Genomic DNA, 22,332 nt, shown 5'->3' with positions numbered 1-22,332 from the left:
ACATGCGTAGGCATCCACACAAATTAGCACAAGCAAGAGGCTGCCGTCCTATGGGAGAGGCAGCTGTCAGTCTTTAGATCTATTCTTGGCTCTGAGCTTCTTCACACAACCAGGGGAGTGAGGGAGCCTGACAGCTTTTATAGTAATCAATCATTTGTCCCACGGCTGCTTCGCGATTTTATACGAGCGATGACAAAGAGAGACAAAAGGAACCCATTATTCGGGAGGTATCAAAGGCGAGATTTTTCGAAATTGGGATTCTGTCCATAACATGACAACATATAAATAGTCACATGCTTCACAATCCACAGCAGATACCAGGAAATATTGGCAACTCGACCACGAGAGTTTGCTAAAATATATCCCTCCTGCCCTTTCTCTATGTGCGACCCCCGCCCCCGCCGACATGTCACGCAATTATAGCTCAACATCCTAACAAGACCTCCCATAGGACCACTAGTAGGTGACGCTGTCAATTTGGTAGCTGGAAATGTCTCATTACTCTGCGGAGCACATGCAGCAGAAACTCCTCTCAACGCGCCACAGTTAACTCTGTGTGAACTGTCCTAACCCCCACCCCAAAAAAAAGTCATTATAAAAGAATAACCCAGGAGATGAGCAGACACCTACACCTGACCTCAGTCTACGGGATGAATACATTAGACTGTGTGTTTGTGCAGAACAGATGAGGAGGTCACTCTTGTCGCTGCACATCCTTTCTGCATGCAAAAGCATTGTTTTAAAAATGTACAGGTGTGCCTTTTCTTTATTGCATAAGTTCAAATCAAGCATCTGTTTGGATACATATTACCTATTTCACTTATGTGATGAATTCAAGCCAAGTGAAGTTAAATTTATTAGATTGGCAGGAAGACTTTTTTGCAAAGTAAACGAAAAACAATCAAAAACAACGGAGGTTTTGTGAATGCAACGTTGGAAAGCGTGATTATGAAAATTCAAAGGTTTCACCCTGATTTCACCTGCGTATTCTCTGTTTTCATCATGCTCGTCAGCGTGACACGAAGTGAAGGCGAGCATGAAGAGATCTAACAGAAGGCGGTGGGTCGATGTGGTGGTATGATCACAGTCTGCTCTGCTTTTGGCCTGCTGTGTGCATGCGTGTGTGTGTGTGTGTGTGTGTGTGTGTGTGTGTGTGTGTGTGTGTGTGTGTGTGTGTGTGTGTGTGTGTGTGTGTGTGTGTGTGTTTGAATGCGTGTGTGGCTGCTTTGGATCAAGCTTGGCTCCTATATCCATGTTCTCCGTCCAACACCTCCCACCTCCCTACTGCTGCCGAATCGGAGTCCAAGACGGATCCCCCGTAGGCCCTGAAAAAGTGGGCCTGCACCTCAATAACACCAGCAGCAAACTGGCCTAGAAGCGGTACTTTCTTAAACCCATACGAAGAGCTGACTGGTAAAACAAACAAAAACTAAAACAAAAAAAGCCTCGCTGTTACTTGAAATAACAACCTGACAGGCAGTACTTTTCCATCAATGTTGCCTCACCGGGGCTTTAATCAACCGAAACAAAAGAACGTAGCACTTTATTCCTTGAATTTTAATAAATTACACACTTTCAAAGCCTTATTGTTGCAGACAATTCTGTAATTTTATGCAAATGCAGTGTAACTTCATCAACAAAGTCTAGGAACATGTTATTGCCACCTTCCCACTCCTACGCCCCCATGATTTTGAACAACAATGGATTTGTGTAGGACATTCACATAATAGCATTCAACTTGGCCGGACTGTGGTGCTTTAGAACAAATAACAATACCAAACGGACGACGGGCAGAAAGTTACAATATTGCTCTCATTGAAGCACGCTCAGTTTTTCTCTTAAAGTATATTCACCACTTCCTTTGGGTGAACAAGTGTCAACCAGAAATGCATGTATGTAAATTAAGTGATTCTCTAATGTCTCAGTTAGAAAGAAAGGGAAAACTTTTCAGATATGTTCAACTTTGTGATTTAGATCCCAAAGACTGATGTGTTTAAAGCAGTGGTAGTGGCAGCAATGTCAGTAAGTTGGTCCACTACTTGATCCAGACTAAAATAAACAGACCACTATCAGATGGATACAAAAATAAAAAATAAATGACAGACATTCATGTTCCCCAGAGGATGAATTCTACTGACTTTGATTGTCCCATGACCTTTCCTGTAGCGTCACCATGAGGTTGAGATTTTTTCAGTGAAATGTCTTAACAATCATTGGATGGATTGCTATAAATTTGCTACAAATGATCTTGTTCCCATCGAGATAAATCATAGAAACTTTGGTGATCCACTGATTTTTAAGCTAGCGCAAAGTCAGTCGATACTTTGGTTGAAACCAGATTTCTGCAAAACTGATGACATTCCCATCACATCTTACTTAGCAAATGCTAACATGCTGAGCTAACTTGGTGAACATGGTAAAAATACCTGCTAAACATCAGTATTTATAGCTGTCACTGTGAGCATGTTAGCATGCTGATGTTAGCATATACTGTAGATCAAAGCTTGTGACATTATGTCTGGCTCAGTTATAAAGCTGAAATACTTGCATGAATTTGTAAAGTATTGTGATTTTGGGCATGGCAGTTTGATTGGCTCCCACTATCGCTGCTTGTAGCGTTGTGAAGGGGCGTGTTCGTTCGGATCAGGAAGACTGCTTGGTCCTCTGGAAGTGAAGAAGTTTTGGGTTGTATCTTCAGTATATCCTCACCTGATGTACCGGATGAAGGCGGTCATTGGAAGCTGTTTGGAAAAGGGCAGGCTCTTTGAAAGAATACTTGGACATCATCCCAAGCTACTTTATTGTTATATCAATTACTTTACATTTGATAATTCAGCTTGCTAGAAATCCTTTAATGCACATTTACAACATGAGGCATCAAAATCAACTACTCCGTTAAAGCTTTTTATTATTCTGACCTGTCAGTTTTGTAAAATGATATGTCAATTTTCTGAATCCCCCTTTTGGCATGACTCCTATTGACTCAGACAGTTGTTTTCCGTGGTACTATAGGTGATTGTTACCGGATTATGAGATGATTGTAATTGTATTGGTCTCTAATTCCAAGCTTTGTTGAAGCAGAAAAATGAAAATGTGACAGTCCCGACAAATGGCTTCATATGAACTGGTTGTCTGGGGACACACTGTGCTCGAATATCATCGTGTTTGAGCGTAACACCGAAATAATGAATAATGAAATTGCTGGTAGACTTTCTTAAAAGCAGCCTGTGTAAGCTTTTTTCTCTAACATTATCAGTCTCGAGTGCACGGTTATAATTAACATTGGTGTCATGTTCCACTGCATATCCCATGCGAGCTTATTCTTTTTGCCAAATTTCATTAGTATCTTATCTTGTTTCTTCATGCGACACCGTACCGGTTTTTATCTGAAAAATTCCAAATCAGCCAAAATCAAAGCATGAAGCCAAAAAACAATTGCTTTATTTGCACAGTTGTTTGCTTACAAGCATTTAAGCTCATGAAGACCACTAATTTCACCCTGATATATTGATGAAGAAGAACCTACATTCAGTACTTTTTAAATGAGCTGATACCTGGCGGTGTTCTCATTGTTGTTGTGATTTACTGTTTGTCCCCAGAGCTCATTTCAAACCTCTCGTTTTAGGAAAGGCGAGGCTGCTCAGTACCCCCCCCCCCCCCCAACTCCAGTATTGCTTTCCTATTGGATTGTGATGTAAAGCGTGATGCATTGTGGGAGGTGGTAATCTAATCCCAGACGCTGGCACTCCTGAGGGGTGGGAGATCTCGCCATGTGATTGGAAAATTTATCTTAATCAAGTGACAGCTACATCATCAACCTCCACACCTCCTCCTCCCCCCCAGGAGAAACACCTGCTCAGAACAACACATGCAGATACACTGCAGCCTACATGCACAGATACACAGGAAACAAAAAAAAACACCTGTAACAACAGGTGCCTCCCACACCAGTAATATGTAATATTAAACCCTGCGGCCTTGTTCCATTTCGCTTGTACCCTTTCCCGTTCTTGTAAATTCATTCACAGATTGTCACTTCTTTGGCGCCCCCCGTCAAGAAAATCCACACAGCGTGAGCTTAATCCACAAAATACAAAAGATTATCCAACTACTACACGCACGTTGCTGGATACTAGCGTCGGAAGGATTTGCAACAGCAGATGAGAAAATGTAGACACACAATTTAAATCAAAACACCTGCAAAGTATAATTCAGAAACCATGCAGCGTGCTGAAGTACCACTGTGAAATTGATGGTGAATATTAAAGGGTCAGCTCACCCAGATTACAATAAAAACACATTGGATTTTCTCACTCACCACTAATCCATTCATGGAGATACTTTTGGTTTTATTCATCCTCGTTTGGAGGTTTGTCTCTGATATTTCTGCTCCAATAGAGTGCTGAAGTGATGACATATTTTTGTTGTTCCTTTGACAAAGAGCCAATGGGTTTTTTTTTTCATTGGATTATGGATTAATGCAGAAAAAAACCACAGTTGGAAGCAAATGATTATGATGCTTACACGTTGTGTTCAGAAAGATAATCACAAATTAACACCACTATAACGAATTTTGAACGTGAATGCAATTAGCAGAAGTAAAAAGCTAATGTTGAGTTATAAACAAACTACAGAATGTGATTATACACAAGGCTGAGTGATGACATTAAGTAACTTTTTTACACATAAATGACACATAAACACAAGTTGGGTATTTACTCACGTATTTTATATTGAAGAAACAAATGAGGCAAAACTGATTAAGCTTGCGTTTACCAGAGACCTTATTGCAGTCATCTAACCAAAAAGACTTTGAGAGGAGTGAAAGCGCTGACTCATTTCTTAGTTGTAGGACTCAAACCTGCAGTTTCTATAGACAACTGTCACAGTTCTTCCTCCATACTGTCAGTAGCTCCATACTCCTTGTCACTCTGTCTCACTCACCTAATTGGCTCACTCTGTTCACCTGCCTGTCACTCTCTCTCAGTTCACTCCCAGTTCCACTCCCAGCTCACAGCCCAGTCCCCCCTCTCTCTCACCACACTCTCCCTCACTCACCTAATCAGCCTCATGCAGTGCACCTGTCTGTCACACCCACCTCATCAGCACAATCCCTCTCACCTGCTCACTCTGCTGCACCTACACCCTGCAGTATTTAAACCCCAGTCAGTCACACACTCGCTGCCAGATCGTTCACCGCATTCATGCCAGACCTTCCAGCAATTTCCCTTGCACTGATTTCCCGTTGCCGACCCTGCCTGTTTGGACTTCCCTGCCTTGCCTGTGCCCCGGTTAGCCGCCTTAGCCTTCTGTCCCCGACCATGAGGTTAGCCTCTGCTTCCTCTGGTTTCCGTCTGCCTGTTTCCCTGACGTCTTGGCGCGCTCCCGTTAGGAATATCCACTGTGAGTCATATCCTGCCTGTCTGTCTGCTGTGTGCTCAGCTTTCAATAAAGCTTCTGAAACTTACTAAGTTGTACTGCGTTTGGGTCCACACCACACCCGTGACAACAACAGAGTTGAATTGGAATTTTAGACTATTGATACATTTAGAAAAATCCAACAACAATGTCTCTTTCCAACAGCAGTGTACTTTTTTTCTCTGTCAGCAGTTTTCAGAGGCACTCTGAAAGTAGTTCCAATGAAATCTGTTGTCACATTGAGGTATTATGTGATGGATTATTCGGAGTAAACAGCAGCATTTTCTCTGGAAAGGCACAGAAAATGATAACTTTTTTAACAAAGATACTCGCACATCCAACTATCTCAGATGCAGGTGAGCTGGAAAGTATCACTTGAGTCTTTAGAAAAGAATATCCCACATTCTGTTATTGCTCAGCATCATAATCCATTGATCATCCAAACACATTTTTCTTACATCATTGATCTTAAATAGATAAAAATCAACTCACATTGTATGCACAGGTGTAGGAACAGTTAATATCCTGTGGCAGTGCCTCTCAGTAATCGACAGCGACACTTGTACAATCTGTCACATTGTGTTCCAAATATGAGAAAAAGAATCAGAAAACAAGTTCGACACCTAAACACATAATTAAGACCCTTTAACAGTTTATAAACAATGATGTCATACGTAAGTTTGTGCACGCAGTTTGGCAACAGAAGTACAGCGGAGTGAAAAATCTTGTCAAGCCACTTAGGGAAATATCACAAATGCAACCTAAACAAATTTACTTCCAGGAGACGTGTGCTATGAGAGGGTCGAATACATTAGAAGGAGGACCGATATTTAGTTAATGCATGAATTTGTTGGAAAAACCTAGTGTGTAAAGTTACACCAGTGAAAAATGACGAGCATACAAGTCACTAGACTCTTCTATCGTCAGTGGTCAGAACGTCAAATACCATCACATAAGTTTAATAGCTTGCAGCCGTAGAGGCCTAAGGTGTTTCGATGTTTCTTTCCACCCTTTCAATTCCACCCTTTCAAATTGTCAGCGTGAGAACCAAACAAACCTCTCAGTCAAAATAACATCTAAAAGGACTTTTTTTTTGCAGCCTAACAGCATGACAGATCATTCAAACCTAACCATCTGATTGTACGCAATCAAGCTTTTTGTAACATCCGTAGCCTTTCTTGTTATGTTTCTGTCCCCGAATAACTGCAAGCAGTCTTATAAATATTGTACGTTTGTGAGCTGGAGATGAAATACCACACCCCGACTGGAAGAATATCATCTTCTGGGAAAGCAAGCATCCCTGCTGTGAGTACATCTCATTCTTCCTCTGGTTTTCTTGCTCACAAGAAAATAAACGTCTTGAACAGTTTGTGTCACTGCTCTTGTAGAAAGCTGCCAGTGCAGCATTGTCTCACAGACCCGAGGCTTTCATCCACAGGGCGAAGTCACTGAGCCTCTGACGCTCCCTCTGTGGCACTGAAACCCCTCCAAACCGACCCCCCTCTTGCCAGACCACCACACCCCTTTAGGGTAGACCTCCAGCGGTCTGTCAGCTCAGATTTGAGTCAACAAGTCCACATAAAATCAGACATGTGAGTCCGCTCAGTGGACGCTGTTGGAAGGCTGCGGTTGTGCCGGACAGCTCTCGGGGGTGATTGTGTTTTTTTTAATGTTTGTATCACTTCCCTGCACTACAAGAGATTTCATTTCTTGGCAAATAAAGATAAAACACTTCGCCGCGGTGCACACACACACATTTATTTCTACTTTGACAGTGATGAGTTTGGCCACTGTTATTTGGTCTGTTTTCCCCTTCGGTGTCTCTACTTTAAATGCAGAGGGTAGTTCTCCCTGCCACAGCCTTTAAAAGTATTGTTTGGGGACTTCATTGTTCTCTTTTTTTTCTCCACTATAACCTTCAGCTTCTGTTCGAGAACACATTAAGATGATATGACGAAAAAATAACATGCCACTACTGTGTCAAACCAACATCAGCTATCAGATTTGTATGCATTTTTAAGCATCTAAAGTGTGAATCGTGATAGAAGCAATTTGTATTTCAGTCCTGTATGCAGACGTTTACTCCAAATGGAACAAGACAGCTCTTGCCAGTCATGCTATCTGTCATAATAGCGTCAATGATTTCCTGTGTACCACCAGGAGTTTTTAGAAGAAAAAAATAATACTCCCTCATTAGTGAGACTGCCTTTCTTGACAAACACCAGAGCTGTTGCTGCTGAGGGGGGTTTGGACCAAATTTCCTTTAAACAAACGTTGCATGTTGAGTACAGCAGCACAGCATGGGGATCTGTCCTGTTTATTTACTAAAGACCAGCGTTGAGTTGTGGCTTCAGCTCACCGGTAGCTGGATCGATCTGAGAACTGTTGAGTATATATTTTTAAATCCTTTTTTTTCATAGTTGATTGTTGTTCTATTGATATCTGTCATGTCAGAAGATGCAACCATTGGGAGATGTTGCTTTTTTACCTACTCTTCAAGTTTAAAAGTATTGTTTTCTTGGCGGCTGATGGGTCAAAACCAACCTTATAAAACTATTGTTAAAACCTAAATAAAATACAGCAAAACTAAATAAAAAAAAATTACACAATTAAGTGAAAACAAATGACGACCAAACAACACACAACCATCAATGGATCAATTAACAAATCAAACAATGTGTGCACTTTGGGCCGGCAATGATGTTATATATTTAATGTATCATGCAGCTCAGGATCCGAGGCATTATGACCATATTGAATTACTCCACACCTTATATCTTAATGCCAAGGTAGGAGATAGTGTGTCCTTAATGTAGAAAGTAGAGCTGTGGAGGTCGATATAGTGGATTGGCTTTAGCACATCTGACTTCCTGTCAGATCTGCAATTAAATTGCCTTTTTTATGTAATTTAACTATTACCACCATTACTAAGGACACTGTAGTTGCCATGTACAGATATTGTAGGAAGTGAGATGATCCATTTGTGTGGATCTGCCAATTATCTTCTTAAAAAAATCAGAAAAAGGTGGAAAAAAATCCCATCACAATATCCTAAAGTACAACGTGACTTCATCAAATGTCTTGTTTTCATCAGACCAAATTTACTTTTTTTTAAATAAAATAACTCATTGGGTAAAAGTTCAACCTGGCCCCAACTTCCTGTGTTGGTGTGTCTTAGTGACTGATGGGGACATCAACGTTTTAAATTGGTCCGGTATTGAAGGAGAACGCTGCAGACCATAACCTCTAAACGGGCGGGAATGGAATCGTCCGGGGCAACGCCTCACCTTCAATGTACGTCCAACAAAAGTGCTTGTTTTTGCCACTGACAGGCTCAGATTGTTATAATAAGTTTCTGACGACATTATGGAAAGAACCCTACGGGTAAGTAAAACGTTTTTCTTACCTTTCGCTTGATCCGTTCTGTTTGTTATTCTGTCATGTGAGTTGTTGTCCGGAATACATCGATGGAAACGTGAGTGAGAGTTGGAGAGAGGATTGTCGATGACAGAAAGAGTAGCTTAGTGTTATCCAAAATATTTTTCAATGTCATGGCTAATTATTTAGATGATTTACACAATTGGGATGCAACGTGAGATTTCAGAACGAGACTTCTCTTTGAGCGAGACTTAATAATTGACGGTGAGGAGTTACCGAGCGACTTCATACGACCCCGTTGAGCGGCTACAGCGCTCTCTCTCAATACTGGACCAATTTCAAAAAATCTCTTAGACACCAAACATGGGGAAATAGGGTCAAGAATAAGTACTGGACAAAAAATGCTATACTACAAATAGTTGCAGATAAATTTTTCTTTCGATCGACTAACGGCTTAATCATCTAATTGTTGCAACTATAATTACGAATCAGATTGCAATTTAAAAGTTAGTTATTGAAGGTTTTGTTTTACATTTGAGGTTTTGAGGTTCAGGTTTTGGAGAGTAAATCAGTTTGATTATTTTACATTTGATTTTCCACACATTCACAATATTGTGATACATCAATACAATGATATGATATAGAATATTAGTATAGAGATACTGATATCCTTCAGCAGAACTAAGTGTAATAAATCCTATTGCCCTTGATTTAACTGCACCTTAATTTGTTTTCTTAAAAGTATGAGTTATATCTATTCTTATTCTTTCAACTCTGCAGGGGCTACTGTATGTAAATTACTGTGTGTTTTTAAAGTTTGTTTTAGGCACAGGAGAATAAAGATTTGTTTTACCTCAGAGGGATGTGTACAGTAATGATCGCCAAACTTTTTCTGCTGTGCAGCTTTTTGAAGCTATTTTTACCCACAGTAAAGGCCACGTAGTCGATGAGGTCCTTGTTAACACTGTTTAGAGAGACTCGTCATCATCCGTCTGATTCGGCTCAGCGGGTGATAATGATTGATGGATCCATTGATCACCTTGTACTTTTGCTTCACAGTAATTAACCAAAACAGCTAGAAAACAAAATACAGACAGGCAACTCAATTAGTCCCAATCAGGTGGGAATGTGTGAGATGGCACTGCAGGTTAAACACCAGGCTGAAGGTTTGGTACTCAGCAGCTGGTCTTCTGCATCGAGCCACATCATGTTTTATTTTTGATTTAAAACAGGCTTCTCCTTAACATTTGTTTCACACTCCATATTCGAAAATGGGTGACAAAAATTTAGACAGCAATTACCAGCAAGTTATAGCATTGACAGCCTGTTACACATATTAAAAGCTTCGGTACAGTATGGATAATGAAGTAGTGGCTCAGAGGTAGAGCGTGTCGTCTTCCAATCAGGGGATCAGCGTCTCGATGTGTCGATGTGTCCTTGGGCAAGACAAACTGCTCCCGTATGGCTGTGTGGGTGTGAATGCTTAAATGGTCCTGATGGACAGGTGGCACCTTGCATGGTAGCCTCTGTCATCAGTGTATGAATGGGTGTGAATGGGTGAATGAACATGTGGTGTTAAAGTTCAGAAGACTAGAAATGCGCTATACAAGTAAGTCCATTTACCATCCATTGAAGTATCTTCTGAAACTTTCAGTAAAGTAGGGCGAAAGAGCAGAGGGCACCTCCCTATGAAAGACTGATGTCTCCAAGATGTTTGTTGTTGTTTTGTTTGCTCTCAGTGAATGTCAAGGTTGCATGGTTTGTTTTGGAGGGAAATCAGTCGTTTTTACTGGAGCATGTATGCGCAGCGATGCGTTACTGTCATTGTTGTTCTGCTCTTTTGCTCTCCATGTCTGTTTGCATGTTTTCATGAAAGTGTGCAAAAAAGGGGAAGTTATGGAGCTGCTGCTGAGTTTTACAGTATCTGTTAAGCTTTTCATGCAAGATCTCTACACAAACCACTGCTTTTTGACTTCTGTTTTGGACAGTGACAGTTCAAACTGTGAGGCATCATTTGACTTCAGACACTTTTAAGACACTTCCGGGCTGCAGGTCTTTCACTCTGGCTCGGTGCCCGGTCCTCATCCTTTGACTTTGAGAATTTGGAGTATTTTCTTTGATGTTCCCAATTGCGATATCGTCGCTGCTGAGCATGTTGGGTTTTTTTTTAGCACTGGAGCGCATTCTCTCTCTCTAATTTATCTCATCACTCCTCAATCCTCTGGGGGTGTCACATGGGGGGATATGAACTGACATACACAGCCTTTCTGTAAACAACAGAACAACAAGCTAGTCTCTTCTGGTCCAGCTTCAATTCCAGCTGCTTAGAAATTTAATGATGATGTGTTTCTTCACTTAAATGTCAATTGTGTACTAAAAAGTCTGGAACTGCTGAAGACACGCTTAATTTGACTGTTGAAGCCTCATACTGTGGAATTGATCTCCCCTCTCTTACATTGGAACATCATTAGAATAGAGGAATGATTCCAGCAACCATTAACTCTGTTAATGTACATATGTGCATGTGAGTTTTGATTTAAGACAGACGCAAGAAAATATGAAACGATCCATCAAATCTGAAAGATGAGCTTTCTGGTGCACCGGGTTTCCCGTCCAGCATCGTTTAGCTTTAGCTTGATTGAAGATGTAGCGCTTAAGTAGTTTCATGTGAGTGCATCAATATCAAGATTAATCCATTGCTATTAAATTAGCTTCAAAGTATTCAACGGAGAGAAGCAGGAATGAGGGCTAAAACCAAGAAATGAGTCGGCATTTTCTTCCATCTGCTACCTCGTTGCAAAGTCAATGATTGTTTATTTTTTATGTGTTTTTGGTTAATGCCCAAAATAAGGTCTGTGGTTAACAGACGCTTCAGAGATTGTCACAATTTATTAATAAAATACATGAGAAAACGTCAGTACCCATTCGTGAATTTTGAAGCTTTTACGTGTCGGTTGCGGTTGCTAACAAGCGGCTAAATGAGACATTAGCAACTGTAGCTTAACCTTAGCTTTTCAATTCTTGCTTTTGATTTAAGCTTAAAGAAAATAAAGTGGTGTTCATTCCTGAAGACTGAGACTATAAATCGCATACACGTTTGTTTGCCACAGAGTTCATTTTCTGCAATAATCCCAAATCCAATGACAAAACCTCATTGGCTCTCTGTCGAGGGAACCAGTGAGTTGCTTACTTCCTGGTCGCCCTACAAAAGGATGGCATCCCTGCAACACTTTCATGGAGAAATGCACTTTAAAGAACATAAGCTCAGATGCTACATTCAGTTACTGTTGCTATTATGAAGCTGTAATGTGAAGCAAACTGAAAGAAGCAAAAGTCAAAATGGAGACGACTATTTAACTCCGTGTGACTTGTCGGAATGTGACGAACACAGAGCCATCAAAGAAGCTCCTTCAAGCCATGCAGGCACAATCACGGTATTACAGCTAATGAAATTTAGATCAAGTGTGAGCGGAGAGCCTTAGTCAATGTGGCTTAGCGCCGCACAGCCCTGGGCAGCGATCGCACTGAATGCAGGCCGGGGTTAACAATCATCCGTGAATGCTAAGCTGCTCAAAGTGTTCCTTCTGATGTTAAGTATTAGCCTCTGGTCTTGTTCCTTTCTCCTTTTGCTCTTTTGCTCTTTTTCCTCGCTAACCCTCCCCGATGCATACTGCAGCCCATTAAAACCGAAAAGGCTAATGTCCATCTGTTGCTAAATAGTGATCTTTTGACCGTTCCCCCCATGAGGGATAGCATGATGTGAAAGGCGTCGCTTTCTTTCTGGGAGCAGCATTTATAGCCGGCTGTGTTCTCTAACACAAATAAAAACAAAGCACTGTTGGCCTTCGCCTCATGCACACCAGATTTGTTTTGTAGCTCTGGGCAAAACAAAATTCATTGCCGAGCTTAATGTGACTCAACATGGCAAGTTTAATGTGGTAATACTTGGTTCTGCCAAAGGCTATGCAAACGTACAATTATCACATTGTAGTCCGTATGATTTATTCACTCTAAACTACACTCAGAAACTCAGTTTGAAGTTTTCTTAATAACTCAAACAGCAGGGGCAGAGTAGTTTACAAACACTGGTTTGGGCTTTTAAAACTAACAAGGGTTACATAATGAAACTGACTTCTTGCTGTGTTGCTTTGGAACTGATGGATCAATTTCCAGGCCCATTTGCATGAGATTTAAAAACACCAGTCACGTTTCTTTTAATCATAAAACGAGCTCCACCAGAGCGTTTTAGCTGATTTTACCAAGCGGGAAATCCTATCGAAACACAGAAAGGAGGTTTGTTTATGTGCGGCCATAATCCATAAAATAAATATAGTCAAGCATAAAATCAAACCTCTGTAAAATCATCTATGCTGAGATTTAATCTGACAAGTTGACTGTGCTCATTCTCGTTTACAGGAACTGTGTGGGAGAATGAATCCTTAGAGGCCGGAGGCTAACACAATATATACATTAACTCGCTTTTTCACTTCCGACTGCTGCTTCCTATCACTCTGCATCATAAAGAAACACTGACAATACACCGTACTAACGGTGCACTCACCCTGAAGTGCTTTAAGAAAACTTCATTTTACTCATTGTGGAAAAACTAGCTTCTTTTTTTTAAGACCTTTTCTCATAATTGACTGATCCGAAGTGCCAGCCAGACAGTCGAGATGATCCCGTTATGAACCCCGAACCGGACCGAGAGAAAGGTCCTGTCTTTGAGCGCGAGATGCTGCCGATCTGAGAAATAATAAACAAACAGCAGCAGCAGCAGCAGCAGAGAGACAGAGCGACACAGTGACCCATTCATTAGTGGAGCTGACCCTGCAGGGACAAAGAAGCTGTTCATTAAATAGACACTCGAGGCCCAGTCAGAGATCAGGCTCTCACCTCCACTGTGAGGGTAGAGCACTCCACACACATATATATAATGTGCTAGGGCCTGTTGAGGGCTCCATGGGGGCCACAAGTAAAACAAAGAAGAGCTAATTATATTATTAAGTTAGCTTAAATAGCCTGAAGAACTGTCCTTTTCTCTTAGGCGAACTTTCAGGACTTTTTTTTATCTTCATTCCCTGGTTTCAAAGTCAACGAGAACTTTTAAAAGAAAGAAAAATGTATTTTGTAATCGCAGTTAAGGTTGCTCATTAAAGAAGTAAAGCAAGAGTTACAGTACATTGTGACTCAACCATTGGGTTCTATAATGACAGGACAATGATTATAATCACATTATATATTTATTTAATTAATAATACAGTTTGAAGGTTTGCTCATGATTCATGCAATCAGTTTGAATAGTTTATAGAATACTTTACTTATCAGCACATTTATTTAGCATGTTCCTCCTCAGTCAGAACAGATCATCTGGCCAATACCCTCATCTCTCCTTACAGTAGGGGTGTAAAAAACTATAATTGATACACTTGAGCAGTGCGGTATTATGTGTTGTGATATTGTATTGATTCTCACAATCACATTTTTAATGAATAGTCCACATGCAAAGATTAACTCAGTCAATACTTTATTTAATTTGCAAAGATAAGCTCCCTCTCAAAGTAGTTCTATGATGGTGGATGTTACAGCGACAGTGAGATCCCACTGTTCTGCTTGCACAAGAAGTAAACTTTTGTTTTCATAGATTTCATGCATAAGATTGTGTGTTTTTATACTATGACATTTTTCCTAAAATTGTATTTTTATAGAAATCGCAATTATATCACCACCATGTATCATGACAAATAGCTTATCGCTGGATTCTTGCCAATACAGAGCCCTAATCCTACTAAGCTTTGGTGACAAACAGCACGAACACATCTTAATTAAAGACATACATGACCTTTTAGATTTTAAAATTAAATTTTTTGAACCAAATATTCTGAAAAAAAAAGGTATTAAGTTGAGCATAAAACTTTCAGCAACAAGTTTCCAACTTGCAAAGATTTTCTGTATTTAGTTGTGTTGTTACTCAATTTTAAGACTATCTAGTTCATGTGTACTGAAAGAGTTATGCTGCGTTTAAATGCGACGCCATGATATTCTACCAATGACAATGATTTCTCAATTTGAGATATATATGACAAAGTGTTTGGATCACAGCTGTGGTTTTCTCCACTAATGACAAGTCACAACATCACATAAATGATGACGGCATACATTATTTTTCGATCTGCAGTGAACAAAAAGTTTTTTTTTTGAAGTAACAGTGGAGAGAAATACTCGATAATCAAGTACGACATGTTTTTATTTTGGACCCACATGGTTGGATAATAAGGGTGCATCATGGACACAAAATATAGTGCCTTCTTTTTTGGAAAGATTAGTTTTAGTTAGTTTTTGTGTTTCTCCATACAGTATTTATTTGGCTAAGTAATGTTTGCTTACCTCGCTCACTTTTGATTGAGTTTTGCGAAGCGTTGATGCAAACAGGCTGCCAAGAATGCAAAGTCTCCAGAGGTAACAGTGAATCAGCTAAAACAATAAACAGACCGAGAAGAGATGTTTTCGTTGCCAAATGATAAAACTACATTTACATTTAGATTGCACAGGTCTGAGCTCTATATATTCATGCAGTCCATATCGAATAGGATACTCTAGATTTATGTTTGTTCATTTGTCTTCTACATTTGATTTGTCTTTAGAAAACAATAGATGTTATAGTGGAACTGGATCTCCATCTAAATCAAATCAGCTTTTAATGAAAATTGGTTTGATTACAGTCATTACACCTTCCATTTGATGATATTATTACTTAATATATTTATACCACAAAATACTAAAAAATATGTGCAATACTATAATTATTTTGTATGTATATATAATATTTTGAGTTATTGTGGTTTTAAAAAAAAACAACCAATCTTTTACTTATTTAATATTCTTTCCTGTTTTATTACTTTTATTACTTATTTACTTATTTATAACACTTTTTTTTTTTTTTTACTATGTCTCTTGTTTCCACTATCCTCTATGCTGCTGTAATCCTGTAAATTTCCCCGCTGCGGGACAAATAAAGGATGATCCTATCTTATCTTATTTCTAAAGAGACCTGATTCAGTACAGTAGAGGGACAGTTATTGATAAATTCAGTGAAAACTTTCTGCTAAATGTGAGAAATGGAGCTGAAGCATGCAGTTTGTTTACAGAATGTCTAATGGTGCTGTCAGACTGCATGCAATATTGAAAAAGTTAGCTGTAGGCTACCAGGGCTACACATTGATTTACATCCAGAGAAGAAAGAACCGAGTTTCAATGTGAGGCACAAAACATGCAAACAGCTGCAACGATCTGACAACACAGAACACGTCATAGAGGATTTTAGAAACAGGATGAGATACGGAACATCAAGAGTCCTTAGACCAGGCAGGTTGAAAACAGCCGAGCCTTTTTTTGATCTTTGCTTCATGAGAACCTGTTATATTCCACATCCTGAGCTGGAGGAGTGTTGAGTGTGAGAGAGCAGAGCCAGATGAAAGTCTCAGAGAAGATAACTTCTATCTGGGAATGGATTAGATTTGGGTGGGAGGTATTTTATTTTGGTACTGGAGAACCTGTCTTGATTCTGCTGCATTTTAGATTCTGAATCAGCGTTTTCTTTTTTTTCTCCCTCTGCCTCAAAACTCTATATCAGCTCTGAAGATAACATTCGCTGTCTTTATCAGTCTGCAATGTGAAGGCAAAGCTTCCAAGACGTCCCCTTTCTTTTTCTTTCTTTCTATTATTGGATTAGAAATAAACATCACATAGATTTTATGGACTCACACAAGCACCTGAGAGGATTCGTCTGGGGATTACTAATGTAGTTCACCCTCTGAATCTTTAATCCGAAATGCCAGAGCTTCTTAAAACTAGTAGCGTGATGTGATCTGGAGCTAAAGATGCCCATTACACCACATTGATTAGGTGTGTTGATACCGTGCGGAGTAAACCAACCCTTGAGGCTCCTGTGAACGCGGCGTCATGTTGACTGGAGATGGATCCTGTCAGCTGTATCAGCAGCTGGGATCAGAGAGAAAGGCAACAAGCATCAGAGGCAATCATTGGCCGGAAATGTGCTTCTGATTTTCTGCCAGGAGTGATTTTTAAACTGCATGGACGTGGGTCAACATGAGCTGCCTTCACACCGGCTGCCCACAAAAGGGTCCAATCAGCCCAAGGCCTCATGCTGATATCATCAATTACCTAGGACTTAAATGTGAGGTGAAAAGTGAAGCTGCCCAATTAGTTTGATTTCTTCTCCCTACCAGTACGAAGAACCTCTGGATTACGTACTGCGAGTGCAGGTACCTTGCTTTAATTGGTGTTTTTCAACTTGCTTAGAGGACCAGCTGAGTTGGGATGATTGGGTTAAAACTGTTTTCACGCTGTTTGCTAAGTTTTCTAAATGGAGAGAAACAAAAATTAGGCCCCTTCGCTCTCTGTTTTATTCCTTACAAGCTTAAATGTCATGAAGTAGTGTGTGTCGATCCTAGTGTGAGCAAGCTCTCCTTTGGTTCTAAGCACAATGTTGTATTTATAGCACCTAGGAAACTTAATTGAGCAGAGCGGCTATATATTTTTTGGGGCTGTCTAGTGTTCCTCCCAGAGAGGTTAAAGATAAGGACAGGTACCTAAAGGAGCAGTACATTAACGCCTTGTTAGGTTGATAGGGTTGTCGATGAATAAGGCAATAAATGAGGACGATGCTATAAACAGACGACCATTTCAGCTGTTGGATAAAAGAAAAAGCTGGTGTTTCAGTGAATCTAATGAAAAGACCAGAACTAACATCGTATTAGTTAAATACTTTCTGATTCCATCAGGGAGTCATTAGGATCCCATTGGTCCCTAACAAAGATTTAATACTCTAATAACAAATTATAGAGTTTTAATGTTTAAAAAGGCTGCGTAATTACCCCTAAAATAAAAAGCTGGGCACTCTAGTTTTTAGCTAATCTTGCTCAAACTGAAGTACATAGTGCTTTTGTTGGGGACTACTTTCAGTTGCGGATTAATACACATTTGATGCGATAGTGCAAGTTATGAAGTGCTCATGTTAATTGCAGTGAAGGAACATGTGTGCAACAGTGTGGCTCGTTGATTTGTTTTTCAATTAATTTTTGACAACACAACGGAATAATCTACAATAGTCTTTATATATATACACACCATACTTCTTAGTGGGATCAATTTCTTTGTTGGGTTTGTTCTCTGAACAGGTTAAGTGGACTGTAAATGCAAAAGAAATAGAATATCTCCAGCCTTATCCTTTAAAGCTACTCTAAAAAACACTATTCTTAAACCTAGTAGTTCTCTTCACTACCTCAGGCCTGTTCTAGGACTGTTTCCTGGATCTCTACTGCAGTTAGTAAGAGAGACTAAGGAGAGGCTATGCCAGAGACTTGTGTACAGACAAATATGTTTATTGATGTTTGTGGCACTTCCTGCTGGTTGCCAACACAGTTTGATAAATGCCACCGATAGATTACTAATGGCACTTCTAAACTGGCTTTCAGACACTTTCCTTTCATCGCCAATAATCTGCTCTGGTACTCGTTGTATTCGCTCTGACTGTTACTACCTTGCACCAAGAATTGACCCACAACAAGGTGACGTATTGTTTTTTATTGAATGTGACATATTTTTAGCTCCGCTGTGGGCTGCCAACAGCTTTTCAGCACATTCTACATGGAGGACCACATTAGAGGAGTCGGTGAATTTTACTGTGTCATCCTTGAAGATGCATTATATGCTTCTCCTCTGATGACAAGCCGGAGTAAACTGTCTGTCTTTCCTTCAGCATTAGAAGGTTTGACGGGTTTGACTAATTGATGCTTGCATAATGTGGATTTCTGTTTTACAGAAGAGTTTTGAAATGGCATCAGTGAGTGTTACTAATGCAGCTACAGGATGTTTTTATAATTAGACACATCCAATCACAGCCTGTGCAATTATGTCTTGTTTTATTATGACAGCTGTGGCTTATACTTATGTCATACGTACTTACGTCTGTATGAGCGGAACTTTCTTGTGAACGCCCACTTGGACTGAAAGATGAATTGATTAGAATTTGGTTCTCAAAGGTCACTGTGACTTCACAAAACTGGTTTCTGGCTCAATCACTCAATAATTCATGTCTTGATACGGCAATTTAACCCAAATGACTTGTAAGATAAAATGTCAAGACATTTTGGAGGGACATGGATGTAAACTGCAACTTGACTTGTTGACGGGGGAGTAAAACTTCAGGGCGTTAATTCTAGTTTTATTAAACAATCCATTACCAACAGTACACCTTAATGCAGTCTCTCTAAATGTACCCAATTTGAGAAGCATCATTATTCCGATTTCCAACCAAAACAATAAGAACTAATATATTTTGTCTTTTTTCTGAGCTGTATCATGATTGTTTTTTGTTATATGATGAAGTCATTTCAGTTTAGAGGTTTTTTACGGTTCACCAGACGGTACTTAAAGCTTTACTATTTGATATTTTTCATTTTGTAACTTTTCCCTGGTTCATTTTGTTCCCCAGGTCCATGGGGGAGATGTATGGGCAGCGACTGTGGCCCAGGAGGCAGCCAAAGCCGGGCAGTCTGGTGTGCCCATGTGGACGGCTGGACGACGCTACACACCAACTGTGACCAGGGCCAGCGTCCTTCCAACCAGAGGAACTGCTTCCGCGTGTGTGACTGGCACAAGGACCTTTACGACTGGAGACTGGGTGCCTGGAATGTGTGCGTGCCAGTTTCGGCGAGGACCTTATGGGCCTCTCGGCCGTTCACATGCAGCGGAGGCGAGGGGGGCATTCAGACCCGGGAGGTGGGCTGCATACTCAAATCGGACGCGTCCCCAGCAGAGGATGCCATCTGTGAGTACTTTGAGCCCAAGCCACGCCTGGAGCAGGCGTGTTTGATCCCTTGCCCTCAGGATTGTGTGCTTTCCGAGTATTCTCCATGGACGTCCTGCTCCAAAACCTGTGGAACGGGCCTCAGGAACCGGGTCCGCAGTGTCCTGGTTCCTCCACTTTATGGGGGCGCGGTTTGTCTCAACCTAACCGAGTTCCAGTCCTGTAAACCGGGGCCGTGCACAGGTCCAGAGGGCATGTACAGTCTCAGGGTTGGACCGTGGAGCCCGTGCACCCTCCAGCAGACTCGGACAGAACGCCAGGCTAAGCGCAGGAAAGGAAAAGGCCAGGGGCTCAGGGATCGAGTCGGGGTCAAAGATCCAGAGACCAGGGAGCTAATCCAGAAGAAACGGAACAGGAACCGCCTCAACCGGCAAGAGAGTCCGTTCTGGGACATCCAGGTGGGCTACCAGACCCGGGACGTGACCTGCATACACAGGAACGGCAGCACCGTGGCACGCAAGTGAGTGGCAACATTTTTAATGTGACATAAAGTTAATTCGATTTTTTTTCTTCTCTCAGCACTTTTCTATGGCCTTTCAATTTTTTTTGCCAAGGCCATGAAGAAACCTTCATTTCAAAATAAGGCAATTATCTTGCAGGCAATTAGCAGAGGAAATGCATTTATTCAATCTATATCTGTCTCATTTCATGAAATTGTGTATTTAATGTCAACATTTCTATCCCTTTATTTATTTTTTCAGCACTTAGACTGCTGTACCTTTGACATTTAGTTGTCCTCAAGCCAGTTGCATTTCTAACATGATGCCAAATTCGTCCTCCTGAAAGTTTTTCTTCTCGCTGTCGTTTGGTGACGCGTAGCGGAGGATGTTTATCGGCTGTGTGTTTGTCACCGCCACGCTGTCAGAGCAACGAAGCACAATTTACCGCCGTGTATTTGACGTCAACCTCGGTTGGATGGAAGTGGCAAAGCAACTCTTCTTGGTGACATGAGATCAATCCCAGTCACGACTATGTGTGTTACTTTTCAAAATCATTTCCTGACTTTTGATTCTTGGGTTTCAAATAGATGTGTGATGATGTGTTAGATGAAATTTGATATGTTAAAAGAATTGTCACTCAAGTGTCACTCAAAATGACTTGCTAAGACATGAAGTCAAACTGCTGCAGAAAATCTTTAAAATACATAATAATGGGAAGCTTTGTTTTCTGTATTTATAAGGTTAAGGTTACAACTTCTAGAGAAGTTAAAGGGTCAGTTTGCCCAAATCACATTATTAAAAACAAGTTTCCTTACATCCCCAGACATGCAGAAAATATCAGTTTAATTTCCAAAAGTGTGTGCATGGACGATGCTATGGGTCAGTGAAAGAAAGTGTTTTCTCTGATTTAAGGGTCTAATTTGTGATGTGAAGCTGCAAAGATGTAGGAAAGGAAAATGCCTCAAAAGAAGCAGCCAAGGCAGAATGAGTCATACAACTACTATACTACAAGAACAAAAAAATCAAACAGTATCAAAGTAGGTCATTGATTTAGACCCTCAGTGGGCACTATTATCCAAAATGAGAAATTATACGAGCGTCAGTTAACCCATGTCTGATCTAGCCTCTGACCCTGACATTATTATTACTGCGAACTACAAAGTCACACTCTCTGACTGAAAATGAGAAACATCAAATAGCTCTCGCTTCTCATTTCTCAGCGAATGTTTCTGCCTTAAATGTGCATCAAACCTTTTTACTTACAAGAAATGAATCTGCCATCAACCTAAAAAAACCTTACACAGATGTCAGACAAATATATATTTAAGTTTATCGGTGTTATCACTCGTTAACCAATCATTTGACTCCACCTTAACTTTAAAAAAAAAAAAAGGAAGTTTGAGCTCCTGAAAGATACTCTTTTTATTCCATCTGGTACAATTTTTAAATGCTGTGTTTACAAAAAGCTTAGAAATCTATATCTGTTGATGACATAATTAAACTAAAAACCATCAAGTGGTATTCAGTAATTTCTGTTTCCTGTCACAACAATTATTGCTGTTATTCATAATAACCCTCTGATGTCTGTATCAGATGGCTGTAAGGTAATTAGAGAATCCTCCAAAGAGCTATTTCTGTGGATCTATTATCTCGTTTACTGTTCCTCGACTGACAGAAACTTAAAATGTCACCGTTCTTCTCCAGGAATCTAGATTTGGGGCTTTCACGAGGTCTCTGATCTCCAGGAAAGAATCAGTGACAATGTCAGTAAAGCACATGCGACCGTATGCGTGAGATTTGATCAATTATGTACCAAAATCTATTCATTAATGCTTTGTTGGCGCGGAGCTCTCAGTAGTGACTGGGGTTCAAGTATTTCAAAGGAAACGTGAAAACAACTCACATGCCCTTAGGAGCATAAATATTAATCCTTGACTTGTTTATTTTCTTGTCCTGAAATATTAATAGTTGTTTTTCCCACTTTTGGAAAAAGTGGAACACACTTCCCAGTGAAGTGATAACCCAGTCGTTTCCTAGCCAGACGCTCTCTCTTAACATCTCTCTCTCTTCATTTCTAATTTTGTTTGATGAACATCTGTCATTGAGCCTTTACTTTCTCCATCGTCCTCCACTCGTCACAAGCAGGGGCCACTTCCTCATAACTCTGCTTACATCAGGACCTTTTCAATTGTATTGCTGTGCTACATT

General features: G+C 40.3%; 1 protein-coding gene across 1 annotated transcript in view; it reads left to right on the top strand.

Moving 5' to 3' along the window:
* LOC129109367 (thrombospondin type-1 domain-containing protein 7A) overlaps positions 1-22,332 on the top strand; it is a 142,760-nt gene that overhangs the window by 29,595 nt on the left and 90,833 nt on the right. Inside the window, exon 2 of the mRNA XM_054621404.1 lies at positions 19,310-20,144. Coding sequence (XP_054477379.1) covers positions 19,310-20,144 — 835 coding nt within the window. The remainder of the gene's footprint in view (positions 1-19,309; positions 20,145-22,332) is intronic.

The sequence above is a fragment of the Anoplopoma fimbria genome, chromosome 20 (assembly GCF_027596085.1).
Source record: "Anoplopoma fimbria isolate UVic2021 breed Golden Eagle Sablefish chromosome 20, Afim_UVic_2022, whole genome shotgun sequence".
Taxonomy (NCBI): Eukaryota; Metazoa; Chordata; class Actinopteri; order Perciformes; family Anoplopomatidae; genus Anoplopoma; species Anoplopoma fimbria.
This window is presented reverse-complemented; position numbering and strand designations above follow the sequence as displayed.